General features: G+C 39.6%; 1 protein-coding gene across 5 annotated transcripts in view; it reads left to right on the top strand.

The window, feature by feature from the left end:
- The window catches only part of chid1 (chitinase domain containing 1), a 163,882-nt gene that overhangs the window by 9,837 nt on the left and 129,005 nt on the right, over positions 1-25,040 (top strand). For all 5 annotated transcript variants that reach the window (XR_004222175.1, XM_012960959.3, NM_001008104.1 and 2 more), the window contains 4 exon segments: positions 2,881-3,013; positions 5,110-5,154; positions 5,335-5,441; positions 5,783-5,844. Coding sequence is in view for 4 of the 5 variants with exons in the window: in XM_012960959.3 (XP_012816413.1) it covers positions 2,881-3,013; positions 5,110-5,154; positions 5,335-5,441; positions 5,783-5,844 (347 nt within the window). In the remaining variant the exon portion in view is untranslated.

Below are 25,040 nucleotides of genomic sequence, written 5' to 3' on the forward strand. Positions count from 1 at the left end.
GTATATAGTGTATGTAGCTGAATGCTATTTCAGTCTCTGCCGTCTTCTGTTCTCCTTCTGACATTGATTTTCTGCAGCATTTAGCCCTAATGGGATTTTTGCACCTTCACATGTGGTAGGAAATGTGAGGTTTCTGCACTGGTGAATGTTCACTACTGGCAGGGGCAGTCGGAGAAGTAATACCCAGGCTTGAGGCTATTTGTAACACCTCTTCCAGGCTGTTTGAATGTCAGTTAAAAGGAATATATTCACAAGTTCTGCACTGCACAATGTTTATTCATGCCCCTTATGTGAGTATGGTTTTCCCTCACGGTTGGGGGGGATCAGAGGTTTAGTTGTGGGTGGGTACCCAAAAGCAAGTTAAGCACAGATTTAGGGACAATGCCTATTTGTTTTCCTGGGTACTCCTGGAAGCCCAGCTTGAAGGTCAATTAGAGCATGATCTGGGATATATGTTTCTTATATATTCTTTGAACTGTGCTGAATTACATTATTCTGCAATGTTTTGTATGTTTGCAATCTTGTTATTGTCTAAGCGGGACCCTGAAAATGTTAGCCCTCAAAGGGGGCCTTGAACCAAATATATCTGTATGCTTATCTTATGCACTGAAAATAAAGCTATTTGCATTGGTACAACTAGATGTCACTCCGCACAATCAGCCCCTATCACAACTGCAACTTCTGTCCATCTTTGACTCCCAAAGGATTCTGGGAGCCGCTGATTAATAATATATAGGGTGCCACAGGTGACTGAGTTCTGTAAGTGCAAGGAAAGAGATTTTTGTAGATAATTAATCATATGTCCGATAGATAGACAGACAGAACATAAGAGTCAAGATACAATGTTAATTAAATCTAGATCACATTATATGCCACCTCAGAAACCAGTGCACTCTGTTTCAGAATTTAATTACCAGCCCTGTAGCATCAGCTTCTATGAAACCCTCCCTTTCTACTTGAAGATTGGCAATAACCCCTAAGCTCAGCTTCTCAACAGCTGCCCAGAGCACACTGAGCATGTGCAGTGTCACTGACATACACAAGATGGCCTAACAGGATCCAGTGGTTAGCTCCTGCAGATAACTTTGAAGGCCTGATAGGGCTGTTGAACCTCTGGGCTGGTACAGTAAGTTAAAGGAGACATGTCATATAAAAATTAAGAAGGTACCAGTGAATTATACTCTTTTGGATATAGAAGGATTGTGCTTAAAAAAGTTGTGTTTCGGACTGATTTATTGAAAAATTCCACCAAAACCCCACTAGCCCCGCCCATCTGTTCCACTTCCTGCTGGCTGAATTCTCTGGATGTGCAGTGGGGCCGGCAGCTCTCAGTACACTGCACTGTAGGATAGGAACCAATCAGCAGCTAGACTGACCTGATAGGGAACTAAAGTCTGTCTTTGCTTCTGTGAGTGCAGGGCTGTGATTGGCTCTCCCCCTCCTGCTGTGCTTCTGGCAGGGACTGTTAGGACATGCCCAAAGTAAATCCAGCACCATATATTATTCATAATTGTTTTTTTTTCCATTTATCCAAAATGTCTTCTTTAAGTATATAAAATCCAGCATTTTAGCCAAATACATTTTTAGGCTTTAGTTAAAAAAAAAAAAAAAAAAATATATATATATATATATATGATTTTTATTTTAAATGATCAACTAAAATCTACCAAATGCCTTAAATAGAATATATTTTTCCCAAGGACAATAGAAGGACTATCATTTTTTAGTCAAGTTTTACAGTTTTGGCAGATGAAGGTAAGATGGAAAGTATGTTATGCATTGTTAGCATTATAAAAAGCTATATACCCAGAGGCCTTCATTGTTCCAGGCTGTATGCACAGAGGAGAGCAATGAGCAAACGGCTTTTTTGTGGCTGCTTACTTTAGCATGACATTCATTCCTTGGGGCATATGCTCTGCGTACTGAAGAGCTGTTACTTACAGCACTGGTTGAATCATTAGACAGTTATCAGATTGTAATGTACGCGCTCAAAATTGGGGCATGTTAGCAATGCTTTTTGCTTCCCACGTCTCCAGTACTACAGAGTAGGGCATATGCAGGCTCAAACTGGCAGTTTTTGGATTCTGGCAAATAGCAGAGGGGCAGCTGTAAGATGCCATTGTCAGCCATTATTTATTGGGCTGGTGGGGGCTACTTGGGCTTCTGGGTACTTGAAAGGGGACATATTGTGTGAAAAAAGAGTATAGTGCCAATGTATTGTACTCATCTAAATATAGACGTATAAAAGGTAGTTTTTTAGGCTGATAAATTCAAAATTTCTTTAAAAATCCCACTAGCCCTGCCTATCTGTTCCAATTTTTGCTGCCTTCTTTCCCAGGCTGAGCAGGGGGGGCGGCGGCGGCATTCGGCACACTGCACTGTAGGATAGGAACCAATCAGCAGCTAGGCTGACCTGATAGGAAACTGATGCCTGTCTTTGCTTGTGTAACTTTCGAGCTGTGATTGGCTATCCCTCTTCTACTGTGCTTCTGGCAGGGACCATTAGGACATGCCCACTCCTTATTTGAAACACAGACAGGGACCTGAAAGGGTCTATAGGGAGCTCCAATAAAGGGGCCATTTTTGCAGACAGTATTAATTTTTTAGAGCAAAGTTAAACCAACACCATATATTATTCATACTTACCTATAATATTTATTTTGTTTATCATACTGTATATGTCTCTTTTAAAATGCCAGGGCCAATTTTAAATACTGCTTATAACCAGTTTGGTGGGCATAAAGCAGGGAACGCTAAGGAGTTAAGACACGGAATGTTGTATCAGTTTCATTGCTAAAGGAACACAGAGCATTGTAAATCAAATGTCCGAAGCACCGGCACCTATTCCCATTTCATTGGTTTTTCTTGTTTTTTCAACAGTGGAACGGCCATGGCTACGATATCGCCAAGACATTTGCGGCCAAATTTACCCTCATTTCTCCAGTTTGGCTGCAGATAAAGAGGAAAGGCAAAGAGGCCTATCACATTACTGGGCTTCATGATGTAGATCAAGGTTGGTATATCGCAAACGCAGAATGCTAGCTTATTTTTATTGCTTTGCTCTTATAAACAATGAACCATGTGAAGGTCAAATTTCTAATATGCATTGGTTATTAAAGGAGAAGAATTTTATTGCCAGTAGATTTGCCACACTAGTGCAAGCTAGAATGCTTTATTTATTCTGCAGAAAGCTTTACCATACCTGAGTTGCCCTAGAAACTCCCTCTGTTTGTTTAAGATAGCAGCTGTCATTTTAGCTTGGTCTCAGTAACTTCCATGCTGCAGCTCTAGCTGCTGGTAGCTCAGATTACCCAAAGAGGGGGAGCAAATTCTGATGGGAGTGGGAGGAGCAGAAGGGAAGGGAGAGGGTGAGAGGAATAAACTAAGTGCCCATACCCTGAAGGATTTTTCTGAGAGCACAAGTCTGACACAGAAGAACATGTATACATAAAAGAATAAAATAAATCCTGTGTTTCTTTTGATAGAGGACACAGTGCAGCGTTTCTGTAAGTGCTTATGGCTGTATTTACATAAACCTTTATAATAAAGCTTACTTGGTTTTTACCTTTCCTTCTCCTTTAAGGCAGCCCCCCTGACACTCATTGCAACTTTCATACCATTTCCCCAGTAGAAACACACCTGCACTGTGGGTTGTCTCAAAGAGGATTTATGTCTGGAGGATTCTTATTCATGTAGGAAGAAATGACCCCTTCATCACTGGCTTGCTGTTGGGTTTACAGTTCTTAAGGGGGTGGTTCACCTTTAATTTAACTTTTAATATGTTATAAAATGACAAGTTGTAAGCAACTTTTCAATTGGTCTTCATTTTTTTTTATAGTTTTTGAATTATTTGCCTTCTTCTAACTCTTTGCAGTTTTCAAATGGGGTTCACCGACCCCAGCAGTCAAAAAAACTATTGCTCTGTGAAGCTACAGCTCTATTGTTCTTGTTACATTTATAACTTATTTTTACGTTCAGGTCCACTCCTAGTCATATACCAGTACAGGTGCAGGACCTGTTATCCAGAATGCTCGGGACCTGGGGCTTTCCGGATAAGGGATCTTTCCATAATTTGGATCTCCATACCTTAAGCCTACTAAAAAATAATTTAAACATCATTTAAACCTAACAGGATTGTTTTGCATCCAATTAAATATATCTTAGTTGGGATCAAGTACAAGGTACTGTTTTATTTTTTACAAAGAAAAAGGAAATCATTTTTAAAAATTACAATTATTTGCTTATAATGGAGTCTATGGAAGATGGCCTTTATGTAATTCAGAATTTATTGGATAACGGGTTTCCGGATAAGGGATCCTATACCTATGTTACATTCAAACCACTCCTTGGTTGCTAAGGTAAATTGGACCCTAGCAACCAGCTTGAAAAAATTCTAATTTGGAGAACTGCTGAACAAAAATGTAAATAATTAAAAAAAATCACAAATAAAAAATTGAAGACCATTTGCAAAGTGTCTTCAAAAAATGTGCAGACTTTCTCAACTCAAAGGTGAACAAACCCCTTTAAAGGAGAATGCAAGTCAAAATTTTAAAAGCATACTGCCCAATAGTCCTCCTATTGTTTAGTAAAAACGCCACACTTTTGGCTCACCTAATCAAATATTTACTCAGTCACACTTACTTCACATTTTCTAGAACAGGCAGCCATCTCTAAAAAGGTATTCTCCCTTCCTTTCCCTCCTTGCTTCATACTGCACATGTGTTTCATTCCCTCCCCTCCCCCCTCCCCTCTGCCAGATCCGCTTCTGATGGTGGGCATGTGTAGCTCAGAACAGGAGACAGGATCAAGTTACACACATGCTCAGAGAATAGGAAGGCTACCGCTGGCACCTACAGGAAGGGGAGAGAGATTTCAGTGATGTCACTGTAGGCTTCACACTGCTGTAGGCTGCCAGCACCATATCTCAGAGAAGCAAGCAGGGATCTGGGAATTTAGATATGCAGGTAGTACAGTACTTAAAAGGAATGCCTTTAGACTTACTTCTAATTTTTATTAACCTTTCATTGTCCTTTAAATAGCTCACTTTTCTTACTAATGCGGCATAATACTTTTAATATTACTACAGTTTGGACTTTGTTCTTGTTTCAGGATGGATAAAGGACATTAGGAAGACGTCCAAGAGCACTCAGATTGGTGAGTATATATGAAGATTGTCCTGGTTATATTCTGGGCTGCACCGCTAACTGTGGCTTTGGCACACATAAATCATAGGGGGCTAATGTTTTTGCTTATCATTCCCCCCATGATGAAATGCGTTCATTCGGATCAAAAGTGTATAAGTGTTAACAATTCCTTCCATTGCTCTACCTGCAGTTCCACGCATCCTATTTGATGGTTGGTCTTATCAGGACTTTGAGAGTGTGTTCAGCAGCGAAGATGAGATAGAAGAGCTTGCCGGTGCCATGGTGCAGACTGCAAAGGTCTGATTGATTTATTCCCATTCAGCTCAAGTAACATCTTTCATTCAAGGTGTCTGTTAAATAGTAACATGTTGGGGGAGTTTCCTTCTGTCTAGAATGTCTTATGTGTTTATCAGAGAAAAAAGATTAATATTCAGTGCATTGGGATTTTTCTCCTGCTTGTGGGCATCTCCAGTATTCACGTCTTGTCTTGTCCGTCCTTTTTCTAATAGCCTAAAAGTTGGCAATGTGCTGGATTGCTGGCTAACTGTTTAATCCTGCGCTAATCAGATGTAAACTCCTGAGAGAGCTGTGTAAAGCTGCAGCTCAGATCAATGCTAAATAGCCTGTTATATCTTTAGGATGAGCGCTTTGACGGCTTCGTAGTGGAGGTTTGGAGTCAACTGGGCGGGCAGAAGCGGCAGTGAGTATAAGGAACTTGGTACCTGTCACTGTTCATCTTATTTTTTTGTGTTTAGCAGTTCTGACTTGGCAAAGTCTGCAGCAGAGTGTTTTCATTCTCTTCTAATGTTTACAAAAAGTATTTATTTAAAATGAAAGTAATGGCTTCCCAGAAAGTTTAGGGTTTTCACTTAAAGCTCCACCCACATAGGGCCCTCTTTTCTTCCCCACCCAAACCACATTGGTGCCACTTTAAAGGAGTTGTTTGCCTTTGAGTTAACTTTTAGAGACAATGTATGATTTTTTTTAATGCTTGTATTTTTTTTCTTTTTAACATTTGGTTGCTGGGGTTCAAATTACCTTAGCAACCGGGGAATGTTTGAATGAACAACTAATATATTTATAGAAGAGGACCTAAATATAAAAGTAGTTAATGAATATTACAACAACAATAACATTGCAGCCTCACAGAGAAATTGATTTGGCTGCTGGGGTCATTATGCCAGCACCTGTTAGAACCCCCTCGCTTGCACATCTGTATGATATACCCTGGGGGTTGTTAGTGACAACACCTCTATATTCACTGGTGACACACATTCCAAAGTAAAATTTCTTGCTTGTGCCAAATGCTGCAATTTCTTGCCTTCAGGCTGCAAGGAACAATTGTGTTCCTCTTGTGAAGGGGGGAACAATGTAGAAGAAGGTGATGATCTATCTAAAACTTATTTTGGGAATCTTGACTCCTTGATTTCTTTGGTTCTCAAATGCTTGGATCTCAAGGAGGCTAAAGCCCCTGCAAACTCTTTTCAGTGCAACTGTCACAATCAGAGGATTGTTCTTTCACTCCACATGAGATGCTACCTTTCTTGCTTGCCCAATGGGTATCACCTATTCAGAGGCCGATCCCTACACCACAGTTTCTGATCTGGATGGCTTGGCTATTGAAACCCTATTCTTTCAGCGCAAGGTATTATCAGACTTAGCCATCTTTCAAAGGCGTCTAGCCTCCCTACCAGACGTTCAAACCTTTCTTCAAGGGGTAGCCCACATAGCACCCCCATATAGGGCACCCATTCCTCCTTGGGACCTTGTTCGAACCTTTTACACCCTTAGCTTTGGTTCTCTTACCCTGGCTCACTTGGAAGACCACATTTCTCCTCGTGATTGCCTCAGCCCAAGGCGTTTTCAAGCTTAGCTCGCTGTCATGTCAGGCTTCCTTCCACATCTTTCACTTGGACAGGGTAGTCCTTCACACAGTGCCTTCTTTCATGCCTCAAAATTTTCACATCAATTTCCAAATTTCTGCCTTAAATTTTTGCCTAGCTCACCTAAGGAGAGCCTTCCACTCTTTGGATCCCATCAGAGCAGTCAAATTTTACCTAGACCATACCAAGGACTTCAGATCTTCCTCTTCCCTGTTGGTCCTTCCAACAGGCCCCAAAAAGGGTTCCTCTGCTTCTAATGCCATTATCTCAAGGTGGATCAATGAGGCTATGAGCAGGGGAGGAGTCTTCTTCCTCATGTCCTGCCTCTTGGTGGTGGATGCTATACCTACAGTACCCATGTCCCACAGGCATCTAAAGAGAACATAGGTTTAAGGGTGAGTATCACAAAATCCCTTTTTACACTATTTTCTGGAGTGCAAGAAATTGCAACTAACGGCGCAACCCACTTGAACCAATTTTTCATACTTTGCACCTTTTTATGAATAAGACCCATAGCCTTTACTACCACCCGCTGAATTTGAATGCGCCAGATTAATATTGAAAAGTTGCTAATTTTAAGCAACTCCAGTGGAATCTCTAAACTTTCTTGAGTTTAAAGATGCTTTAGAATATGAGGACTGAAAGGGGCATTTTGTACATTTGTGTACTTTTGCACAACAAAGAGCAATTGAATAAGACTAGTTAAAGAAGTGTTTAATTAATTAAAATATAGTGTACTGCTGCTGTCCTGCACTGGTGTGTTTGCTACATAAACCCAATTATAGTTTATATAAAAAAGCTGTTGTGTAGCCATGGGGGCAGCTATTCAAACTGAAATAGGGCTAAATTGTGCAGGTTACTTAGCAGATAACAGATATGCTTTGTGGAGCACCATTATATTCTGAGCCTATTTCAAACTAAATGGCTAAGGTCTCGACAGCCCTTTACATTTTTTCACCTACTTCTACATGTATCAAGCGTCCATCTTTAGTGGGTGTCATATTTACCATTAAGAATCACTGATGTAATACAAACTATTTCATTTAAATCACATAATAGTGTAACTGTACTGCTGCCTACTATGTTTTAATTTTCTTTTGGTATTTTTTCTCTTTTCTTGTTGTTAGTTTGCTTGCTTGTTTAGTTTCTAATTGATGTTATTATTTTCACCAATTCACACCCTCAGAACTTTTTGTAATCACTGAGAGTGAAAAGGCAAACAATTTAGCTCTCTCATTTACTACCCCTCTCCAGCTCTGCTGCCTGTGCTCTCAAGGATAATAGACAAGGAAGGGAGAGAGCTTTACACATTAGCACCAAATGATCTACTTTCCCTCCTCAGTGATTTTACACAGGCCTGGGGGAAGAAGCTTGTAAAAATGAATGGGAGAGATTTACTGCTCTAACTGCACACAAAGAGGATGCATATTGTCATTTTAAAAAGTTTATTTCATTCTAAAAAATAATGTAATAATTTTTTTGGTCTGGTTGGGGGCCATTACAGCCATTTTTAATTCTATATGGGACTTTGGACCAATGGGGCTTATCCCTATAGTTACATAGAGTTGAAAAAAGACCAGAGTCCATCAAGTTCAACCCTTCCAAGTAAACCCAGCACACACAAACCTATACATACACTCACATACATAAACTACAGTATATATACAAACATTAATGCTAACTGTAGATATTAGTATCACAATAGCCTTGGATACTATGCTTGTTCAAGAACTCATCCAGGCCCCTCTTATAGGCATTAACATGCCTTTAAGAGGGGCCTGGGACCCAGTGGGAAGCCTCAGAGGTGGTTGCCCCTATGTAAACTTTGCATCAGGCCATGTATGCCTCTATCCCTGGAAAGGCTACCAAAATATGTGAGAAATTAGGAACATTTCTAGAAAATCCAGCTAGAATATCTCATGTGCAGTTTCTCCGCAATCAGCCCACCAATCTTTATTTATTACAAGTGCGCTTGATATTTCCAGGGATCCATTGACCTTCGTTATATATTAAAGGATAATTGTTTAAAAGCATTGGTTACTTTTTTTTAACAACTGGCAGAATATGTTTTCAAAAGAAGGTTCGTTTGCTGAAGTTTCTGTTTAGCACTCAAAGTCAAAGCATTAAGGGAGCATCGGTGCTGGATGGCAAGATGAGCCTTCATGAAACATTTCTACAAACAGTAGCAGAGTGGATTTAGAGGTTCCCCTGCCTGGATAGTACTTAAAATGATTGTATTGGGCAGCTATTTCTGCACCTTCATGCACTTATACTTTCCCTTTATTTATCTGGACGGTAAAATTCAGCTATTTGTGCAGAAAGCACAGGCTACAAAGGAAATGGCACGCAATCAGCTTTCCTAAATGCACCCAAAATGTTTTATAATTTACCTTATATCGGAATTATCTTGTGCTGTTTCTCTCTTTCTCTGTGTCTTTTGTCCTCCCTGCAAGTATCTCTGGGCCTCCCTCAAACTGCATGATTGCAAAGGCACATGATATTGTAGATGCTGGCCCTTTTTATATAGACATAAAGGGATTTATGAAGGGTGCCGGTTTAAATCTCATGAGCAGCATTTGCAGAATGGTATCATAATAGATATCATAATTGTAGCAATACATTTCCATATTAACCTGATTGCATGGAAAGAAGTTTTTCTCATAAAATAGGAATTCTGTGTTCTGGAACCAGCACATTATGGAAGGGAGGCATAATGAGAGGTAAAGCAATATCCTGAGGTTTATGGAAGTTACCAGGTTTAAAGAATGACTTGACAGGAGATTGATTCAGTCAGGCATTTTGGGAAATATTCCATTATTCTGTATATGGTTCTGAAGCATCTATAAAACAAAATATCTGTCTGGAAACATTCGGATTGCTGGACAATCCTTCCCTGGAGAAATACAAATAATGAGTTCATAAAGCCAAAACATGAGAGAACTAAATAACAAAATAAGGTGTATTTTATGTTATACATACTGCTGTGCCACTAAAGGCAACTCTGAATAGAGCAATTGTCCAGTTCTCAGTTGCTTTGATGGGCAAAATTGTTACAGTCATAATGGGGACAAAGACTTGTGTAAGGGAGCTGCTAGGAATTATGTGGTTGGTATGTATCCTTGGTTAAAAAAAATTATAACAGCCACTAATAAAAGGAAATGACATGTTTTTACCACAGATTATATGCAGCTTAACCACTATATTTTAGCATTATATGCTTGGGGCCCAATAGACAAATATATATAGTCGTTGACTAACTATACCATGATATGCTAGGTACAGGTATGGAATCCCTTATCCAGAAACCCATTATCCAGAAAGTTCCAAATTACGGAAAGGCCATCTCCCATAGACTCCATTATAAGCAAATAATTCTAATTTTTAAATATGATTTCCTTTTTCTCTGTGATAATTAAACAGTACCTTGTACTTGATCCCAACTAAGATATAATTAATCCTTAATGGAGGCAAAACAATCCTATTGGGTTTATTCAATATTTGAATAATTTTTTAGCAGACTTAATTTATGGAGATCCAAATTACGGAAAGATCTCTTATCCAGAAAACCCCCGGGTCCCGAGCATTCTGGATAACATGTCCCATACCTGTACTCACTATGGGGGCCATTTACTAATGGTCGGATTTTTTTTTTTTCGATTCTGATTTTTTTAAAGTTGCGATTTTTTAAACATTTACTATGCGACAAAACTGCTAAAAATCTGAATCCGACAATTCACCAACTAAACTAACTGTCCTATCATTTGCTGGAATGACTGAGCCACTTTATCCTGTATAGTAATCTTGGATTTCCAGCCCCACTGCCCCCACTCGGTATGGAGTGGCAGTATCATAAGTACATTGTTATTAAATGCGTTTTTGGTGCCAGTAGTTCATTTTACTATATAATGTACTTGGTGTGCCACTATCCACTCCACTCACTCTGTAATGTGACAGGGATGCCATTCTGTTACTCTATAATGGGCTGAGATGCTGTTACCCTTTGTTCTCACTTTATATTATGTTGGGGATGCCATTACCCTTAGCTTGCACCTGAGGAAGGGGGTGTTACCCTGAAAGCTTGGGCTGCATTTCTGCTGAAATAAATGGCTTAAAGGCATTTGCTGGAGTATAGAGGTGTGCTTCTTTCAATATAAGGTATTACTTTTAGCTCTCATTCTATAATGTGCTGGGGTTGCCATTACCCACTGCTCTAACTGTGTAATATGATAAGCTGCCAGTACCCACTGTGCTCACTTTATGATGTATTGGGGATGCAATTACCTATTGCTTTGCTGTATAATGTGCTGGGGATGCCATTATCCAGTGGCCATATCATACATATTTCTAAAATGAATTGGCATTATTATTACCCCTGCTTTCTGTGTATAATCTGCCAAATTCATAGATCATCATTTTTGCCATCATACATACTGACTATCAGTGTAGATCTGGGTATGTAGCTATGGCAGCAGGATATATTGTCAGTTTAAACATGAAAATATAACTGTGGCATTCTTTTTCCAGTGAAAATGGCATTTATGAAATGGCTCTATACCTCCAGTGCAGTTTGGTACTGTGCCCAAGGCCCCATTTTTCCTAAAACCATATCTGCCCCTTTCCAGGTCTTAGACAGAGAAATTAGTCTTTCTACTAGTGTCTGCATCTCCCCAATGCTTTGTGTCAGCAAAATAATTTGATCATATTATGGGGCTTTTATTTCTGCTTAGCAGCCAGAGTCCATTTTAGGAAGTACAGGTATTGGACCCCTTATCCAGAAACCCATTATCCAGAAAGTTCAGAATTACGGAAAGGTCATCTCCCATAGACTCCATTTTAATAAAATAATACTAATTTTTTAAAAATTATTTCCTTTTTCTCTGTAATAATAAAATAGCACCTTGTACTTGATCACAACTAAGATATAATTAATCCTTATTGGAGCCAAAACAATCCTATTGGCTTTAATTACTGTTTAAATATTTTTTTTCAGTAGACTAAAGGTAAGAGATCCGAATTATGGAAATACCCCTTATCCGGAAAACCCAAGGTCCCGAGCATTCTTGATAACAGGTCCCATACCTGTAATCTGCATGAATTCAATTTGGTGTCAAATGGTTTATTTAATGTTTAAATGATTTTTAGCAGACTTATGGTATGATCCAAATTACCCTTATCCGGAAAACTCCAGTTCCCAAATATTCCAGATAATAGATCCTATACCTGTGTATTAAATCGGTTTGTCATTTTATTCATATTCTCAGTGCAAATGGTTCATTCCTGTAAACCATTACACAACAAGCAGGGCGGCATTTATTCTCTTATACATGGTGTAACAAATACTGGGTGACAGGTGACAGACACCATCTCTCACCGTGGAGCTCGTGCTGGAAGCAGATGTCTCATCCGTTACATAAATATGTGCTGTATCTGCCACCTGGGTAGGCACAATGCTTGTGACATATGGTAATTCCTATAAACCCAGGGGACGTAGCTTGTCTTGTATGAAGGTTATCTCGGATTTATGTAACCGATCATTTTTATCTAATTACTTCTGTTTAAAGGACTAGTTCCACCTAAATTGACTTTTTAGTATGTAGTACCCAGTGCTAGCCTAGGGTCAGTTACCCTAGCATGTATACAATGGTTTGGGTCTCAGAGGAAGATACACAGGTCAGGTTACAAATAGAATAGAAAGAACAACATAGCCATACTTTTTGTCTATTTTTTAGTTGTAGACCTAAAAATATGTCTAACAGCAGGCTGGAGAGAAATAGTTGGGAGGCTGTATACCCCAGAATTGGTATTTGAAGTATTCTGGTATTTAAAATGTTATTCATTTATAAATGTATTCATTTATAGTAAATACACTTTTACCACTTTTAGAAATACAGCTGTCAGGGAGCTGCTATCTTGCTACCTGCCCATTGGTCTGCTAATTGGCTGCTGGGTGGGAAAGGACGGGGGGACAACTTGCAGTGCAACAGTAAAGAGTAACTGAAGTTTATCAGAGCAGAGGTCACATGGTTGTGGCACCCTGTGAAATGAAGAATATGGCTAGCTCTGTGTGATTTTTTTAAAATTAAATATAAAAAAAATCTCCATTTTTTAAAAAAAAAAATGGATTTCTGCTGGAGAAGCTCTATTAACTAATGGGTTTTGAAAAAAACAAGTATTCCTCTAAAATTCCCAGAAATTACTTTAAAACAATCCGCAGAATAACAAACCCTTGTCCCTGCATGCAGATTGATTGTGTTTCTCTATTACAAGCAGCTAAACAGCAGTTCTATTAGTTACTTCCTTGTCTAGAGTGAAGCTCCACCCCCTCTTGCTTTCTGAGCACTCCTTCTCTCTCTGACTATAAAGACCCAAAAGTGGTGCCTACTGGGCATGCTCACTGCTTCTGCTCCAACTAAAATCAACCAAACTTGGGCAGTAGTCACCTCTTTGAGGTCATCAGTCAGAGAAAGGAGGAGTGCTCAGAAACTGAAAGGGGCGGAGCCTCATGCTAGACAAGGAATTTTGTAAAAGACCTGTAAATTATATTGGCTGTATTAGAGAAACAAAATAAGTCTGGATATAGAAAGAAAGGAATGCTATTGGGGGCTGTACAGAGTAATTTTAGAGATTTTAAAAAAAAAAAGTTAATACTTTAAAGCTATTGCTTTGTGAGGTAAGGGCCATGACAGACCCGAAGATTAATTGCCTTGAGGCCAATCTCTATCAAAAACATCCCACCGACAATAAAGTAAATCTCTGGCAGGAAAACATACAAGTCGCTTCATTTTTACAAAGTCGCCTAAAATCTCCTTGTGAGGCAATGGATGTTGTGTGATTCTCTTATGTCTGAAGTGAAAGTGGGTTATGTTTATTTCAATAAACACACAGAATTTCTATTTTATGAATCACATAGGTGGGAAAGAATAGAAATATCCCCCACCCCCTGCATTTAATCACCTTCTTGGCTTATGGAAACATAGTAAACTTTTCTTAATATATGTTTGTTCTCTAGTTATTGTGTAGTTGTTGTCAGGAGTTGCAAAACCTTACCGCATGGTACAGCCCACATGGAACGGGCACTTCACTGTCCTCTTGTAAAAGTGGCAAAAAGCCACCTCGGCTTGAGTAACATTGCAAGGGGTTTATCTTTTGTGGTCTGAGCTACATGGTGCTTGGTTAATGAATCCGCTTGTTCCAGGGGATCTTCAGACGCACTTACAGACTTGCAATCTGTTAGGCTACAAGACTAGCAACGCCACAAGTCTGGCCAAGGGAACTGGGAGAACTTGTTAAGTGCTTTGGGGAGATAATATCTTAATAGGTTTTACATGTAAGTGCTTTAGCTTCAGGAGGGTAAAAATCAATAAATGGCCATCTTGACTGATATTTCCAAAGGTGCAAAAAAGATAGACTTGCCTTCACTTGTGCCTTGCCCTTTAGTACCTACCTATACTTAGCAACATTAACACTCACGCTTGTGTTGATGAATGCTGACATAGACTATTTATCCATTAGGCACTGTTGTCCTTGCTTTAGGATTTCAGTTCATGATCCCATCGATATACATGAGCAGTTGCTAACAAGAACTAATATTGCTAGCAGTGCTGGTTGATCTATAAGTTTTCTAATATCTTATATTATTATTAATATCTTTAAAGGAAAGAATATGTGCCTCTGGCCAGCAACAAAGTATCCAAGATAAATTTATTTATTTGTTTATTGTCCCCTGTGCCCAATAAAGGCCCTAAATATATAATGGGCCTGTTCCTCTTAAGGTCTTAAAGTTACCGGTAAAACTATCATTGGACAGAATGCTTTTGCCAGCACATTCAATCTAGAATGGACATTAATAATCTTTTCTCCCTTCATCTGATACAGATCTAGGAGTAAGGATTCAGATGGGCATTAGTGCAAAGTAATGCTGTTGAGCTCTGCACTCATACCCCCAGGAAATGAATGCGTTTGACTGCTTAAACACTTACTGAAAAATTAGCACATTTACCAGCTTTAAAAAGGAAAAAATAGTCTCCCTTTTTGACATGAGCTCATTCAGTTGGGTTTATGTTGGTGCAGTATCTGAACTTCCATATATAAATATAGATGTAGTTTGTTTTCTACACAGACATACCTGATTCCACAGATTTAAAGGAAACCATGGGAGTCTGCCCCTGACTCCTAGAAACCAATTCCCAACTACTCTTAAGGTGGCCATACACGGGCCGACTATAGCTGCCGATATCGGTCCCTTGGACCGATTCGGCAGCTAATCGGCCCGTGTATGGGGAGAGCAGATCGGCCTGGCCGACCGATATCTGGCCTGAAATTGGCCAGATCTCGATCGGCCAGGTTAGAAAATCTGGTCGGATCGGGGACCGCATCGGCTCATTGATGCGGTCCCCGATCCGACTGCCCCATTGCCGCCCACATAATCCGATCGTCTGGCCCCAGGGCCAAACGATCGGATTATTATTTTTTTTACCTAAATGGTCCCTGATATCGCCCACCCGTAGGATGTCGCCAAGCGAGCGGATCTGCTCGTGTATGGCCAGCTTTAGGCTCACAGAGTCATGCTGCCTCAACTTTTACCTTGACAATTAATAGAATCTGGGACGTGAAGTCCCTCTGCTTTCCAGAGAGTCTTTGCACCAACCACTATGGAAAGCAGGGCTGGAACTAGGGCTTGGCAGAGTAGGCACCTACCTAGGGCGCAATCATGATGGAGGGGCGCACATTTCAGGGTTTTTTTTTTTTAAAAAAATGTAACACTAGTTGTGTATGGCCTTTAATAGTAAAGGGAATGTTTGGTAGCTTTAGGTGTGCTGTGACAATATGATTTTGGGTGGGTAGCTGCTGTTCTGAGAATGATAGGTGGCTTTATGGCAGTGGCACACAGGAAAATTAGTCACTCATGATAAATCTTCACTATTGCGCTCAACTAATCTCCCACTGGTAAGAATGTAAATCACCGGTGGATGATATATGCATTGCTTCGGTCACCGGAAGTTTCTTCACAAAGAAACTTTACATTTTTGCCGGTGGGATGGCATGTCGGGGAGATTAGTCGCCCTCAATAGTGAAGATTTATTGCAGGCTACTAATCTCCCTGTGTGCCACTGCCCTTAGGTGTGCTGTGACAGTGCGACTGAGGGGGCAGGGTGCCAACTGAAGCACTTGCATTGGGTTTAAGCATGGTTTTTAGACCACTAGCACAGGGGTCCGAAGACAATGTATCAGTATCTGTCTGTATATATTCTCTGTATTCTTGGTTCTGACTACTGATATAGTGCAGCAGAGGGCATGTCTGAAAAATATACTTCTGCTAAATTGTTTCAGGAGTCATCCTCAGAAACCCAAAAGGGATAAACAAGCACTGCTTTCAGGCACAATTACATTTACAAGCAACTTTAAGACCATTAAAAATGTACAGGCATAGGACCAATTATCCAGAATGTTTGGGACCTGGGGTTTTTCAGATAAGGGATCTTTCTGTCATTTTGCTCTCCATACCATAAGTCTACTAAAAAATCATTTAAACATTAATTAAACCCAATAGGATTGTTTTGCCTCTAAAAAGGATTAATTATATCTTAGTTGGAATAAGGGATGCACTGAACCCAGTTTTTTGGGTTCGGCCGAACCCCCGAATACATGTTAAGGGATTCGGCCGAATACTGAACCAAATCAGAATCCTTATTAGCATGCTAATTAGGATTTGGAAGGGTTAAATGTCGCTGTGCATTAAGTGCGCAGCAAAAATTTTTACACTTCTGTGTTTATGCGACGACTTTAACCCTTCCAAATCATAACTAGCATATGCTAATGGGATTCGGATTCGTTTATCTTTAGGTGGAGGATCCCATCAAATCAGAAAAGGCCAGTGCCTGATACTGTAATAGACACACAAAAAAATAATGAAATCTATACTCGTTGAAGTGGTTGTGGTCCATAGCACAAAGCAGGGAGAAGCCATTGCTACTTCACATGTGCTTTCATCTTTGTAGCACTGAGTGTCAGTGTTGTGTTGCCATTGCGGTCAGTCCCATCTACTGTAGCTTGCTGCCTGAAACGCGTGAGGCTGAGATAGCAACTCGAGTTAAAGCCACCCATATCGTTCTTTGATTCTCAAACTGTGTGATCTCTGCTCTTTAAGGAATACTGTACACTGCGCTTGTGCCTCCCTGCCCTCTATACCGGGGAAACCCGGCATCTTACTGTGCAGATGGGCTGAGTGCTAGTCTCTCGTGTAGGAAAGCTTTGAACCCAGGGGCCAGTGATGAATAATGTGGGCGGACTCCTCATAAGACAGCTGTAGATAAAAATAACAGAGAAATAAAAAAGATATATCGGAAGCAAATTACATGTCCTGTTTCTGTTATATGATATTGTGGTACAATTACTGAGGCTCACAGACCACTGCAATGTATGGATATGTTTTATTTATGTACTTTGCCTTCAGAAATAAAAATTACATCTTTACATATATAGGTATAGGAACTGTTCTCCACCTGGGGTTTTCCTTATAAGGGATCTTACCGTAAATTTCATAAATTCCCTAGGTTTAGTCTATTAAAAAAATAATTAAAACATAGAATTGCTTTGCCAATAAGGATTCATGCAGCTTAGTTGCCATCAAGTACACACTACAGTTTTATTACTACAAAGTAGTGGGGGATGGCCTTCCTGTAATTCAGAATTAAATTCAGAATAACAGTTTTCCAGATAACAGCTCCCATACTTGTACCAAAATCCTTCCTCCTAAGCCACTTTCTAAGTGAAACTGCTGTACATGTACCCATGGTACATATTTTATGATAGCACGGTGCCCCTTTAGGGTTATGGCCCACTGCGAGATTCGTTGCCTGCAATAAATCTGCACTACTGCGGGTGACTAACCTCCCAAAAATGCTTTCCCACCGGTGATCATGTAAATCTAACTACTGCAGAAAAGCAAGCGGCACGTGTTTTGCCATAGCCAATTTACAAGATCACTGGTGGGAAAGCATTTGAGGGAGATTAGTCAGTGGTGGTTTATCGCAGACAACTTATCTCCCCATGGGCCATGGCCCTTGGCCCTTAACATCCAACAAAAGCAGTTTGAACCCTAAATGCTATTGAGTGAAATTAATCCAGTCAGGTCTAGACTGGCAGTGCCAGAGGGGCTGCTGTAAGATGCCATAGACAGTCACTATTTATTGGGCTGGTGGGGGGCTGTTTGGGCCTCTGTGTACTTGAAATTTCAGGCCCTATTTTAAATCCCAGTCCAGGGCATGTTTAAAAAGGTACACAGGGATATGTAGCCATTATGTTGACAATTATGTTGAAATTCTGATCATAAAATATTATGAGGGGATCTTCATATAAATACATATATTGATATGGTATAATGGTGCTGATGTTTCCATAAATTTTTAGTTGTGTCCAGGGTACGTTTAACCCTTTCACTGCCAGCCGTTTTGGACCAAAGTGGAACTTCTACTGCCAGACAGTTTTTGAACATTTTGCACTTTAGGGGCCTTTCTTCGGGGGGGGGACTTTTAGTTTACCCAGGAAAAAAATATATTGTTTTTTTTCAGGACAAACTAAGCTTTCAAAATTTGGTAGAATTTTGGTGTAATTCCAATTCTGTAACAAGATATGGGCTTCTAAATGTCTACAAAATTAAAAAAAAAAACATATTTTACATAATATAAACACACATACCAGAAACAAAAATTATTTTATGCACAAAAATACAACTGATTTGGAAAGTCCCATGTCTTCTGAACACGTCAATACCAAATATATATAATTTTATGGAGATTTCTCACTTGTATAGGTCAAAAACTCCCAGCAGTACACTACCAAATTTCCAAAGCACTGCTTTAGAAAGGTGCATACTTTAGATTTCAAGGCCAAAAATTCCACTAACAGAAGGTTTATCCCAGAAAATTACACATTTCTGGAATGAACAGATTCTGGGGAATCCAGAGTAGGCACAATTGTCTGTCTACTCCAAACTATCAAGTCACAATGCTTTCCTAAAGTTGTAGGTTTTTATAAAAATTTGTGAAGTTTTGAAAAAATCGCTTCAAAGCTTCCAGTCTATAGGATCTTATTTCCTACAGGTCATGAAGTAACCAAATAAAACACCCTAAATATGAACGCCAGGGGTCCACTGAATAGTTTTATGCCAAATATGTATAGGTTTACCTAAGTATGTGGCATGTAGGGGCCCCAATGTGAACATACCCCATATGAACTGTCATTTCTGTCATTTCAGCTTCTGCAAAATCAACACATTACATCATTATAAGTGGGATAAAGCTAGTATAAAGTACGCTCACCCCAGAAAGCCATATATTTTTGAAAAGTACATATTCCCCTGAATTCAAAATGGGTACCCATGTCTATCTACTCTAAAGTACCAAGCCGCAAAGCTTTCCTAAAGCTGGTAATTTTGATGACATTTCCAAAAATCCCCTCAAAGCTTCCAATTTGCAGCATCTTATCTCCCACATAGCATTAGGTACCAAGATAAAACACCCTAAATTTGAACGCCAGGGGTCCACTGAAGAGTTTGATGCCTAATATGTATAGGTTTACCTAAGTATGTGGCATGTAGGGGCCCCAATGTGAACATACCCCCATATGATCTGTCATTTCAGCTTCTGCAAAATCAACACATTTACATCATTATATGTGGGATAAAGCTAGTAAAAAGTACGCTCACCCCAGAAAGTCATATATTTTTGGAAAGTACACATTTTCCCGAATCTAAAATGGGTACCCATGTCTTTCTACTCCAAAGTACCAAGCCGCAAAGCATTTCTAAAGTTAGCAATTTTGATGACATTTCCAAAAATCCACTCAAAGCTTCCAGTTTGCAGCATCTTATCTCCCACATAGCATTAGGTAACAAGATAAAACACCCTGAATTTGAACGCCAGGGGTCCACTGAGCAGTTTGATGCCCAATATGTATAGGTTTATCGAAATATTTGGCATTTCAGAAAATCAACACATTTACATCCTTTATGTGGGATAATGCTACAAAAAAGTACGCTCACCCCAGAAAGCCATATATTTTTGGAAAGTACACATTCCCCCAAATCTATAATGGGCACACATTTCCTTTTACTCCAAAATACCAAGCTGCAAAGCGTTCCTAAATTTGCCTATTTTTATGATATTTCAAAAAATCGCCTTAAAATGTTGCAGTTTGCTGCATTTATCTCACACAATTTCTTGCGTACAAAGGCAAATCACTCCAAATAGGAACACCAGAGGTCTACTGAACAGTTTGATGCCCAATATGCATAGATATACCAGAGTCTGTGGTATGTACTGACCCCAAAATGAAAATAGCGCATATGGATTTCTCGCCTGCCAACTCAGCTTTTGCATACAGAGCCCCCTGTCAGCATATTATGTGCCGTAATACCCCCTAGCTATACAGAGACCCCCCAGAAAACCATATATTTTTGGAAAGTACACATTCTGATGAATTCAAAATAGGTAAAGTTGTTTTTCTACACCAAAGTTACACCTGGCAAAGCTATGCTAAAAACAGATCAGGAACACTTATACAGGGATGAAAATGCAATAAAATCACAAAAATTGTGCAAATCAGCGAAACAACAAAATAAGTCACACGACTGTGTAATTAGTGGTCAGGATATCTGATCCAATAGTCACACTGTCAAAATAAACAGTTTTTAGGGAAAATAAACTAAAAATGAGATGTAAAATGGAAAAAAAAAAATAATACAAAAAAAAAAAAAGTTTGTGTATACACGTGTGTACATATGTAAAAGTAGTGTGACAGTATGTAAGTGTGTATATGAGTATATATAAGTGTATATGAGTGTGCAAAATGAAAAAAAAAAGTGTGTAAATTGTGTGCTGTATGTAGGTATAAATGTATGTAAGTGTGTGTAAATGCAAAAAATAAAACCACTTACCTGTCCAGAAGCAGGGATCCACATGGCAGTCCGTCCAGCTGCAATCCTGGTGAGTGGGGGGGAACCAGAACCAGGAAGCGGGGAGGAAGCAGCAGACGCGATGCGATCGCGTCTGCTGCTTGGGGGGCGGCCCTGCGACGATTGCGTCGCAGGGCACACATGACAGCCCCCCTGGCTTGTTGCCCAGGGGGATGTCATTGCTTAAAACTCTCTGCAGAAGCGGCGAGAATCTTTATCTGCCAAAGGACGTATGGCGTACATCGTTGGCAGATACAGCCTTTTCCTGCAACGACGTACGCTGTACATCGTTGGCAGTTAAAGAGCTAATTGGTGTGCAAAAACACATATAGAATTATGACGAAATATAAATATGTGGGTGTAAATATTTAAATTATATTAGGGTTGCACCAAACCCACTTTTTTCAGATCCGTCCAGATACTGAAACTTCCACAAATCCCAAACCGAATCCTAAATTGCATACGCAACTTAGCAAAATTCTGGGGAAAAAATAGGAACACCTATGGGACCTGCAGGATAAAGTAAAAAGTGAGTCAGTCAGCATTTCAGTTCTGCTCAATTTTGATAAAGGCTCCCTGAGCAGCAGCAAACGTTGAATTAATTAAAACCTTATTTCTGCAAGTCTCATGGGTGCTCCTCTTTGTATATGAATATCTCATAGCTATAGGAAGCACCTGGGCCATAGTCCTACTAGATTTTTTAATACACAAGCACTATAAATACCCTGTAAATTATATCCTTATAAACAGTTCTTGGTGATGTCATCAGTTATAATTGGTGCTTGGTCACATGACTTCTGCCACAGGACTCACACGACTCACTGACTCCAAATATAAGAAATTGGAAGTCTTGTCCATGGTTCCATGGTCATGGAACTCCCCAAGGACTTATGATATCCTTATATTTTACAATATGGGTTACATTATTTATTATGTATAGGGTACATGAAAGGCTGTTCAAATATGAAGAGATGCATTATGTAAGGTGGGCAGTTAATATATGGATGCTGCTTACATAGCAAGATGCAAAAACTGTTTTTACACATTATATTCCAGGCATTCAAGTAACATTGACAACTTAAAATAGAAACTTAAAAACATTCATATTTAATCAATGTTAATTTATTTCTCAGCTTTTTTGCTGACCATACATACCATTCACTGAAGTCTTGTAAATTATGAACTGCTATATGCTTCCTGTTTGTGTTGGTGACACAGGTATCACACGAAAGGTATGACTCTATGAGTCCGGCTGTGTCTCAGAATTGTAGAACATACTGTAGCAGGTGAGCTGGGAACTGTCAAAGTCAAGGCAAGATCTGGAAGTGCAAGAAAACTTTCAAAAAGAACTGCTGAAAGGCAAACCTTCATATGACTGCAAGGAGGTGCAGGAAGGTTTGGCTGATACAGCAGTGGTTCCATGGGGTAGAGTTGCACAAACACAATCTGTATAGGAGAGCTATCAGGAGGAAGCCTTTCCTGTGGCCTCATACCAGATATAGATCCAGAACTGTTAAGGTTAAATCAAACTCTTTGGCCACCATTGCCAAAGGTTTATTTTCAGAAAAAAGGAACACCTAAGTAACTGTTAGACATGGGGGTGAATATATAATGCTTTGTGCTTGTGCAGCAGCCAGTGGCACAGGAAACATTGTCCTTGTAGGGGGAGAATGGATTCCACTAAATATCAGCAAATTCTAAATGCCAATGGGAAACCAAGCTGAAGAGGAGATGGCTCCTACAACAAGACAAGCATCCTAAGCATACCTTAAAAGCCATCATGACGGAAGACAAGGCAATCTAGGGAGATGCAAGGAACAAACCCGTACAATTTAAGGCAGATACAGCTATCAGTCAGGACAAGCCAGTTAAGTAAAAGCAAACATACAAGCAAGGTACCTTACCTTTCGCACAGGAAATGGCGAGTAAAGATTAATGGTACGGGGAACCCTAACATAACCACATGCCATCTTCTGCATCTAATGCTGGCATGTATTTCCACCTTATGTCTTTTCTTAGCTCACTGCTAATTTCTGCTTATAAAGGTATCCCGATGCCTAATATGTTACTTTGTGGTAGAGAATAAAGTGGATATAAAAAGTCTACACACCCTGTGCTGTACAAAAATGAGACAAAGATAAATCATTTCAGAACTTTTTCCACCTTTAATGTGACCTACAAACTGTACCACTCAATTGAAAACAAACTGAAATCTTTTAGGTGGAGTGAAGAAAAAACTAAAATAATGTGGTTGCATAAGTGTGCACACCCTTAAACCAATACTTTGTTGAAGCACCTTTTGATTTTATTACAGCACTCAGTGTTTTTGGGTATGAGTCTATCAGCATGGCACATTTTGACTTTGCAAGATTTGCCCACTCTTCTTTGCAGAAACACTCCAAATCTGTCAGATTGTGAGGGCATCTCCTGTGCACAGCCCTCTTCAGACCACCCCACAGATTTTCAATCAGATTTAGGTCTGGGCTCTGGCTGGGCCATTCCAAAACTTTAATCTTCTTCCGGTGAAGCCATTCCTTGTTGATTTGGATGTATGCTTTGGGTCGTCGTCATGCTGAAAGATGAAGTTCCTCCTCATGTTCAGCTTTCTAACAGAAGCCTGAAGGTTTTGTGCCAATATTGACTGGTATTTGGAACTGTTCATAATAATAATAATGAATAAATTCCCTCTATCTTAACTAAGGCCCCAGTTCCAGCTGAAGAAAAACACCCCCAAAGCATGATGCTGCCACCACCATGCTTCACTGTGGGTATGGTGTTCATTTGGTGATGTGCTGTATGGTTTTTGCGCAAAACATATTTTTTGGAATTATGGCCAAAAAGTTAAACCATCAGACCATAACACCTTTTCCCACATGCTTTTGGGAGACTTCAGATGTGTTCTTGCCAAATGTAGCCTGGCTTGGATGTTTTTCTTCGTAAGAAAAGGCTTTTGTCTTGCCACTCTCCCCCATAGCCCAGACATATGAAGAATACGGGAGATTGTTGTCACATGTACCACACAGCCAGTACTTGCCAGATATTCCTGCAGCTCCTTTAATGTTGCTGTAGGCCTCTTGGTAGCCTCCCTGACCAGTTTATTTCTCGTCTTTTCATCAATTTTGGAGGGACGTGCAGTTCTTGTTAATGTCACTGTTGTGCCATTTTTTCTCCACTTGATGATGACTGTCTTCACTGTGTTCCATGGTATATCTAATGCCAGCTACATCCCCAGTTAGAAGAGGGTGTGCACACTTATGCAACCACATTATTTTAGTTTTTTTGGTTTTCTTCCCTCCACCTAAAAGATTTCAGTTTGTTTTTCAATTGAGTGGTACAGTTTATAGGTCACATTAAAGGTGGAAAAAGTTCTGAAATGATTTATCTTTGTCTCATTTTTGTACAGCACAGGAACCTGACATTTTATCAGGGGTGTGTAGACTGTTTATATCCACTGTAAATATACTGGCACTCAAGCTTGTAGATGTACCCACATGCTGAAACGTGCTCTGTTTTTCAGTGTAGAGTAGCAGGGTTTTCTCTAATTTTTGCTAATTCTAAGTCTGTGTATCTATCGAAATACATGATTAGATTGCTAGGAAAAAAAACAATTAGTCTGTAATTGTAAAAGTTGCTGAAAAAATGTGTAAATTAACGAAGAAAAACACTTTTCTGCCATTAACTTCAGTTTCATGTTAATTCTCCAGAGGTGAAGTACTGTGAGAAGCATTCCTTGCTTTTGCCTTTTTCTTACACAAATTTGCTGATCGTTAGTCATTTCCCATCTGCTGCAAATGCAAAAACCATCCATGGAAGTCGCCCCGTAGTTTGGTATGTGAATTACCTCCTGGATTTAACTTAACAATGCAGCCTTAAACATAATGATTCCACCATCTTGAGCATAAGGGTTCTTCTTTTCTTAGAAATGTTTTGGTTTAAAGACCCTAGCATATGCTCTAACTATAGACCCATCGCACTGTTGAACTCGGACCTTAAACTGTTTTCCAAGATTCTAGCAAACAGACTCGCACCCATACTCCCTAAATTAGTTAACAAGGATCA

This window comes from Xenopus tropicalis, chromosome 4 (assembly GCF_000004195.4).
Source record: "Xenopus tropicalis strain Nigerian chromosome 4, UCB_Xtro_10.0, whole genome shotgun sequence".
NCBI classification, from domain to species: Eukaryota; Metazoa; Chordata; class Amphibia; order Anura; family Pipidae; genus Xenopus; species Xenopus tropicalis.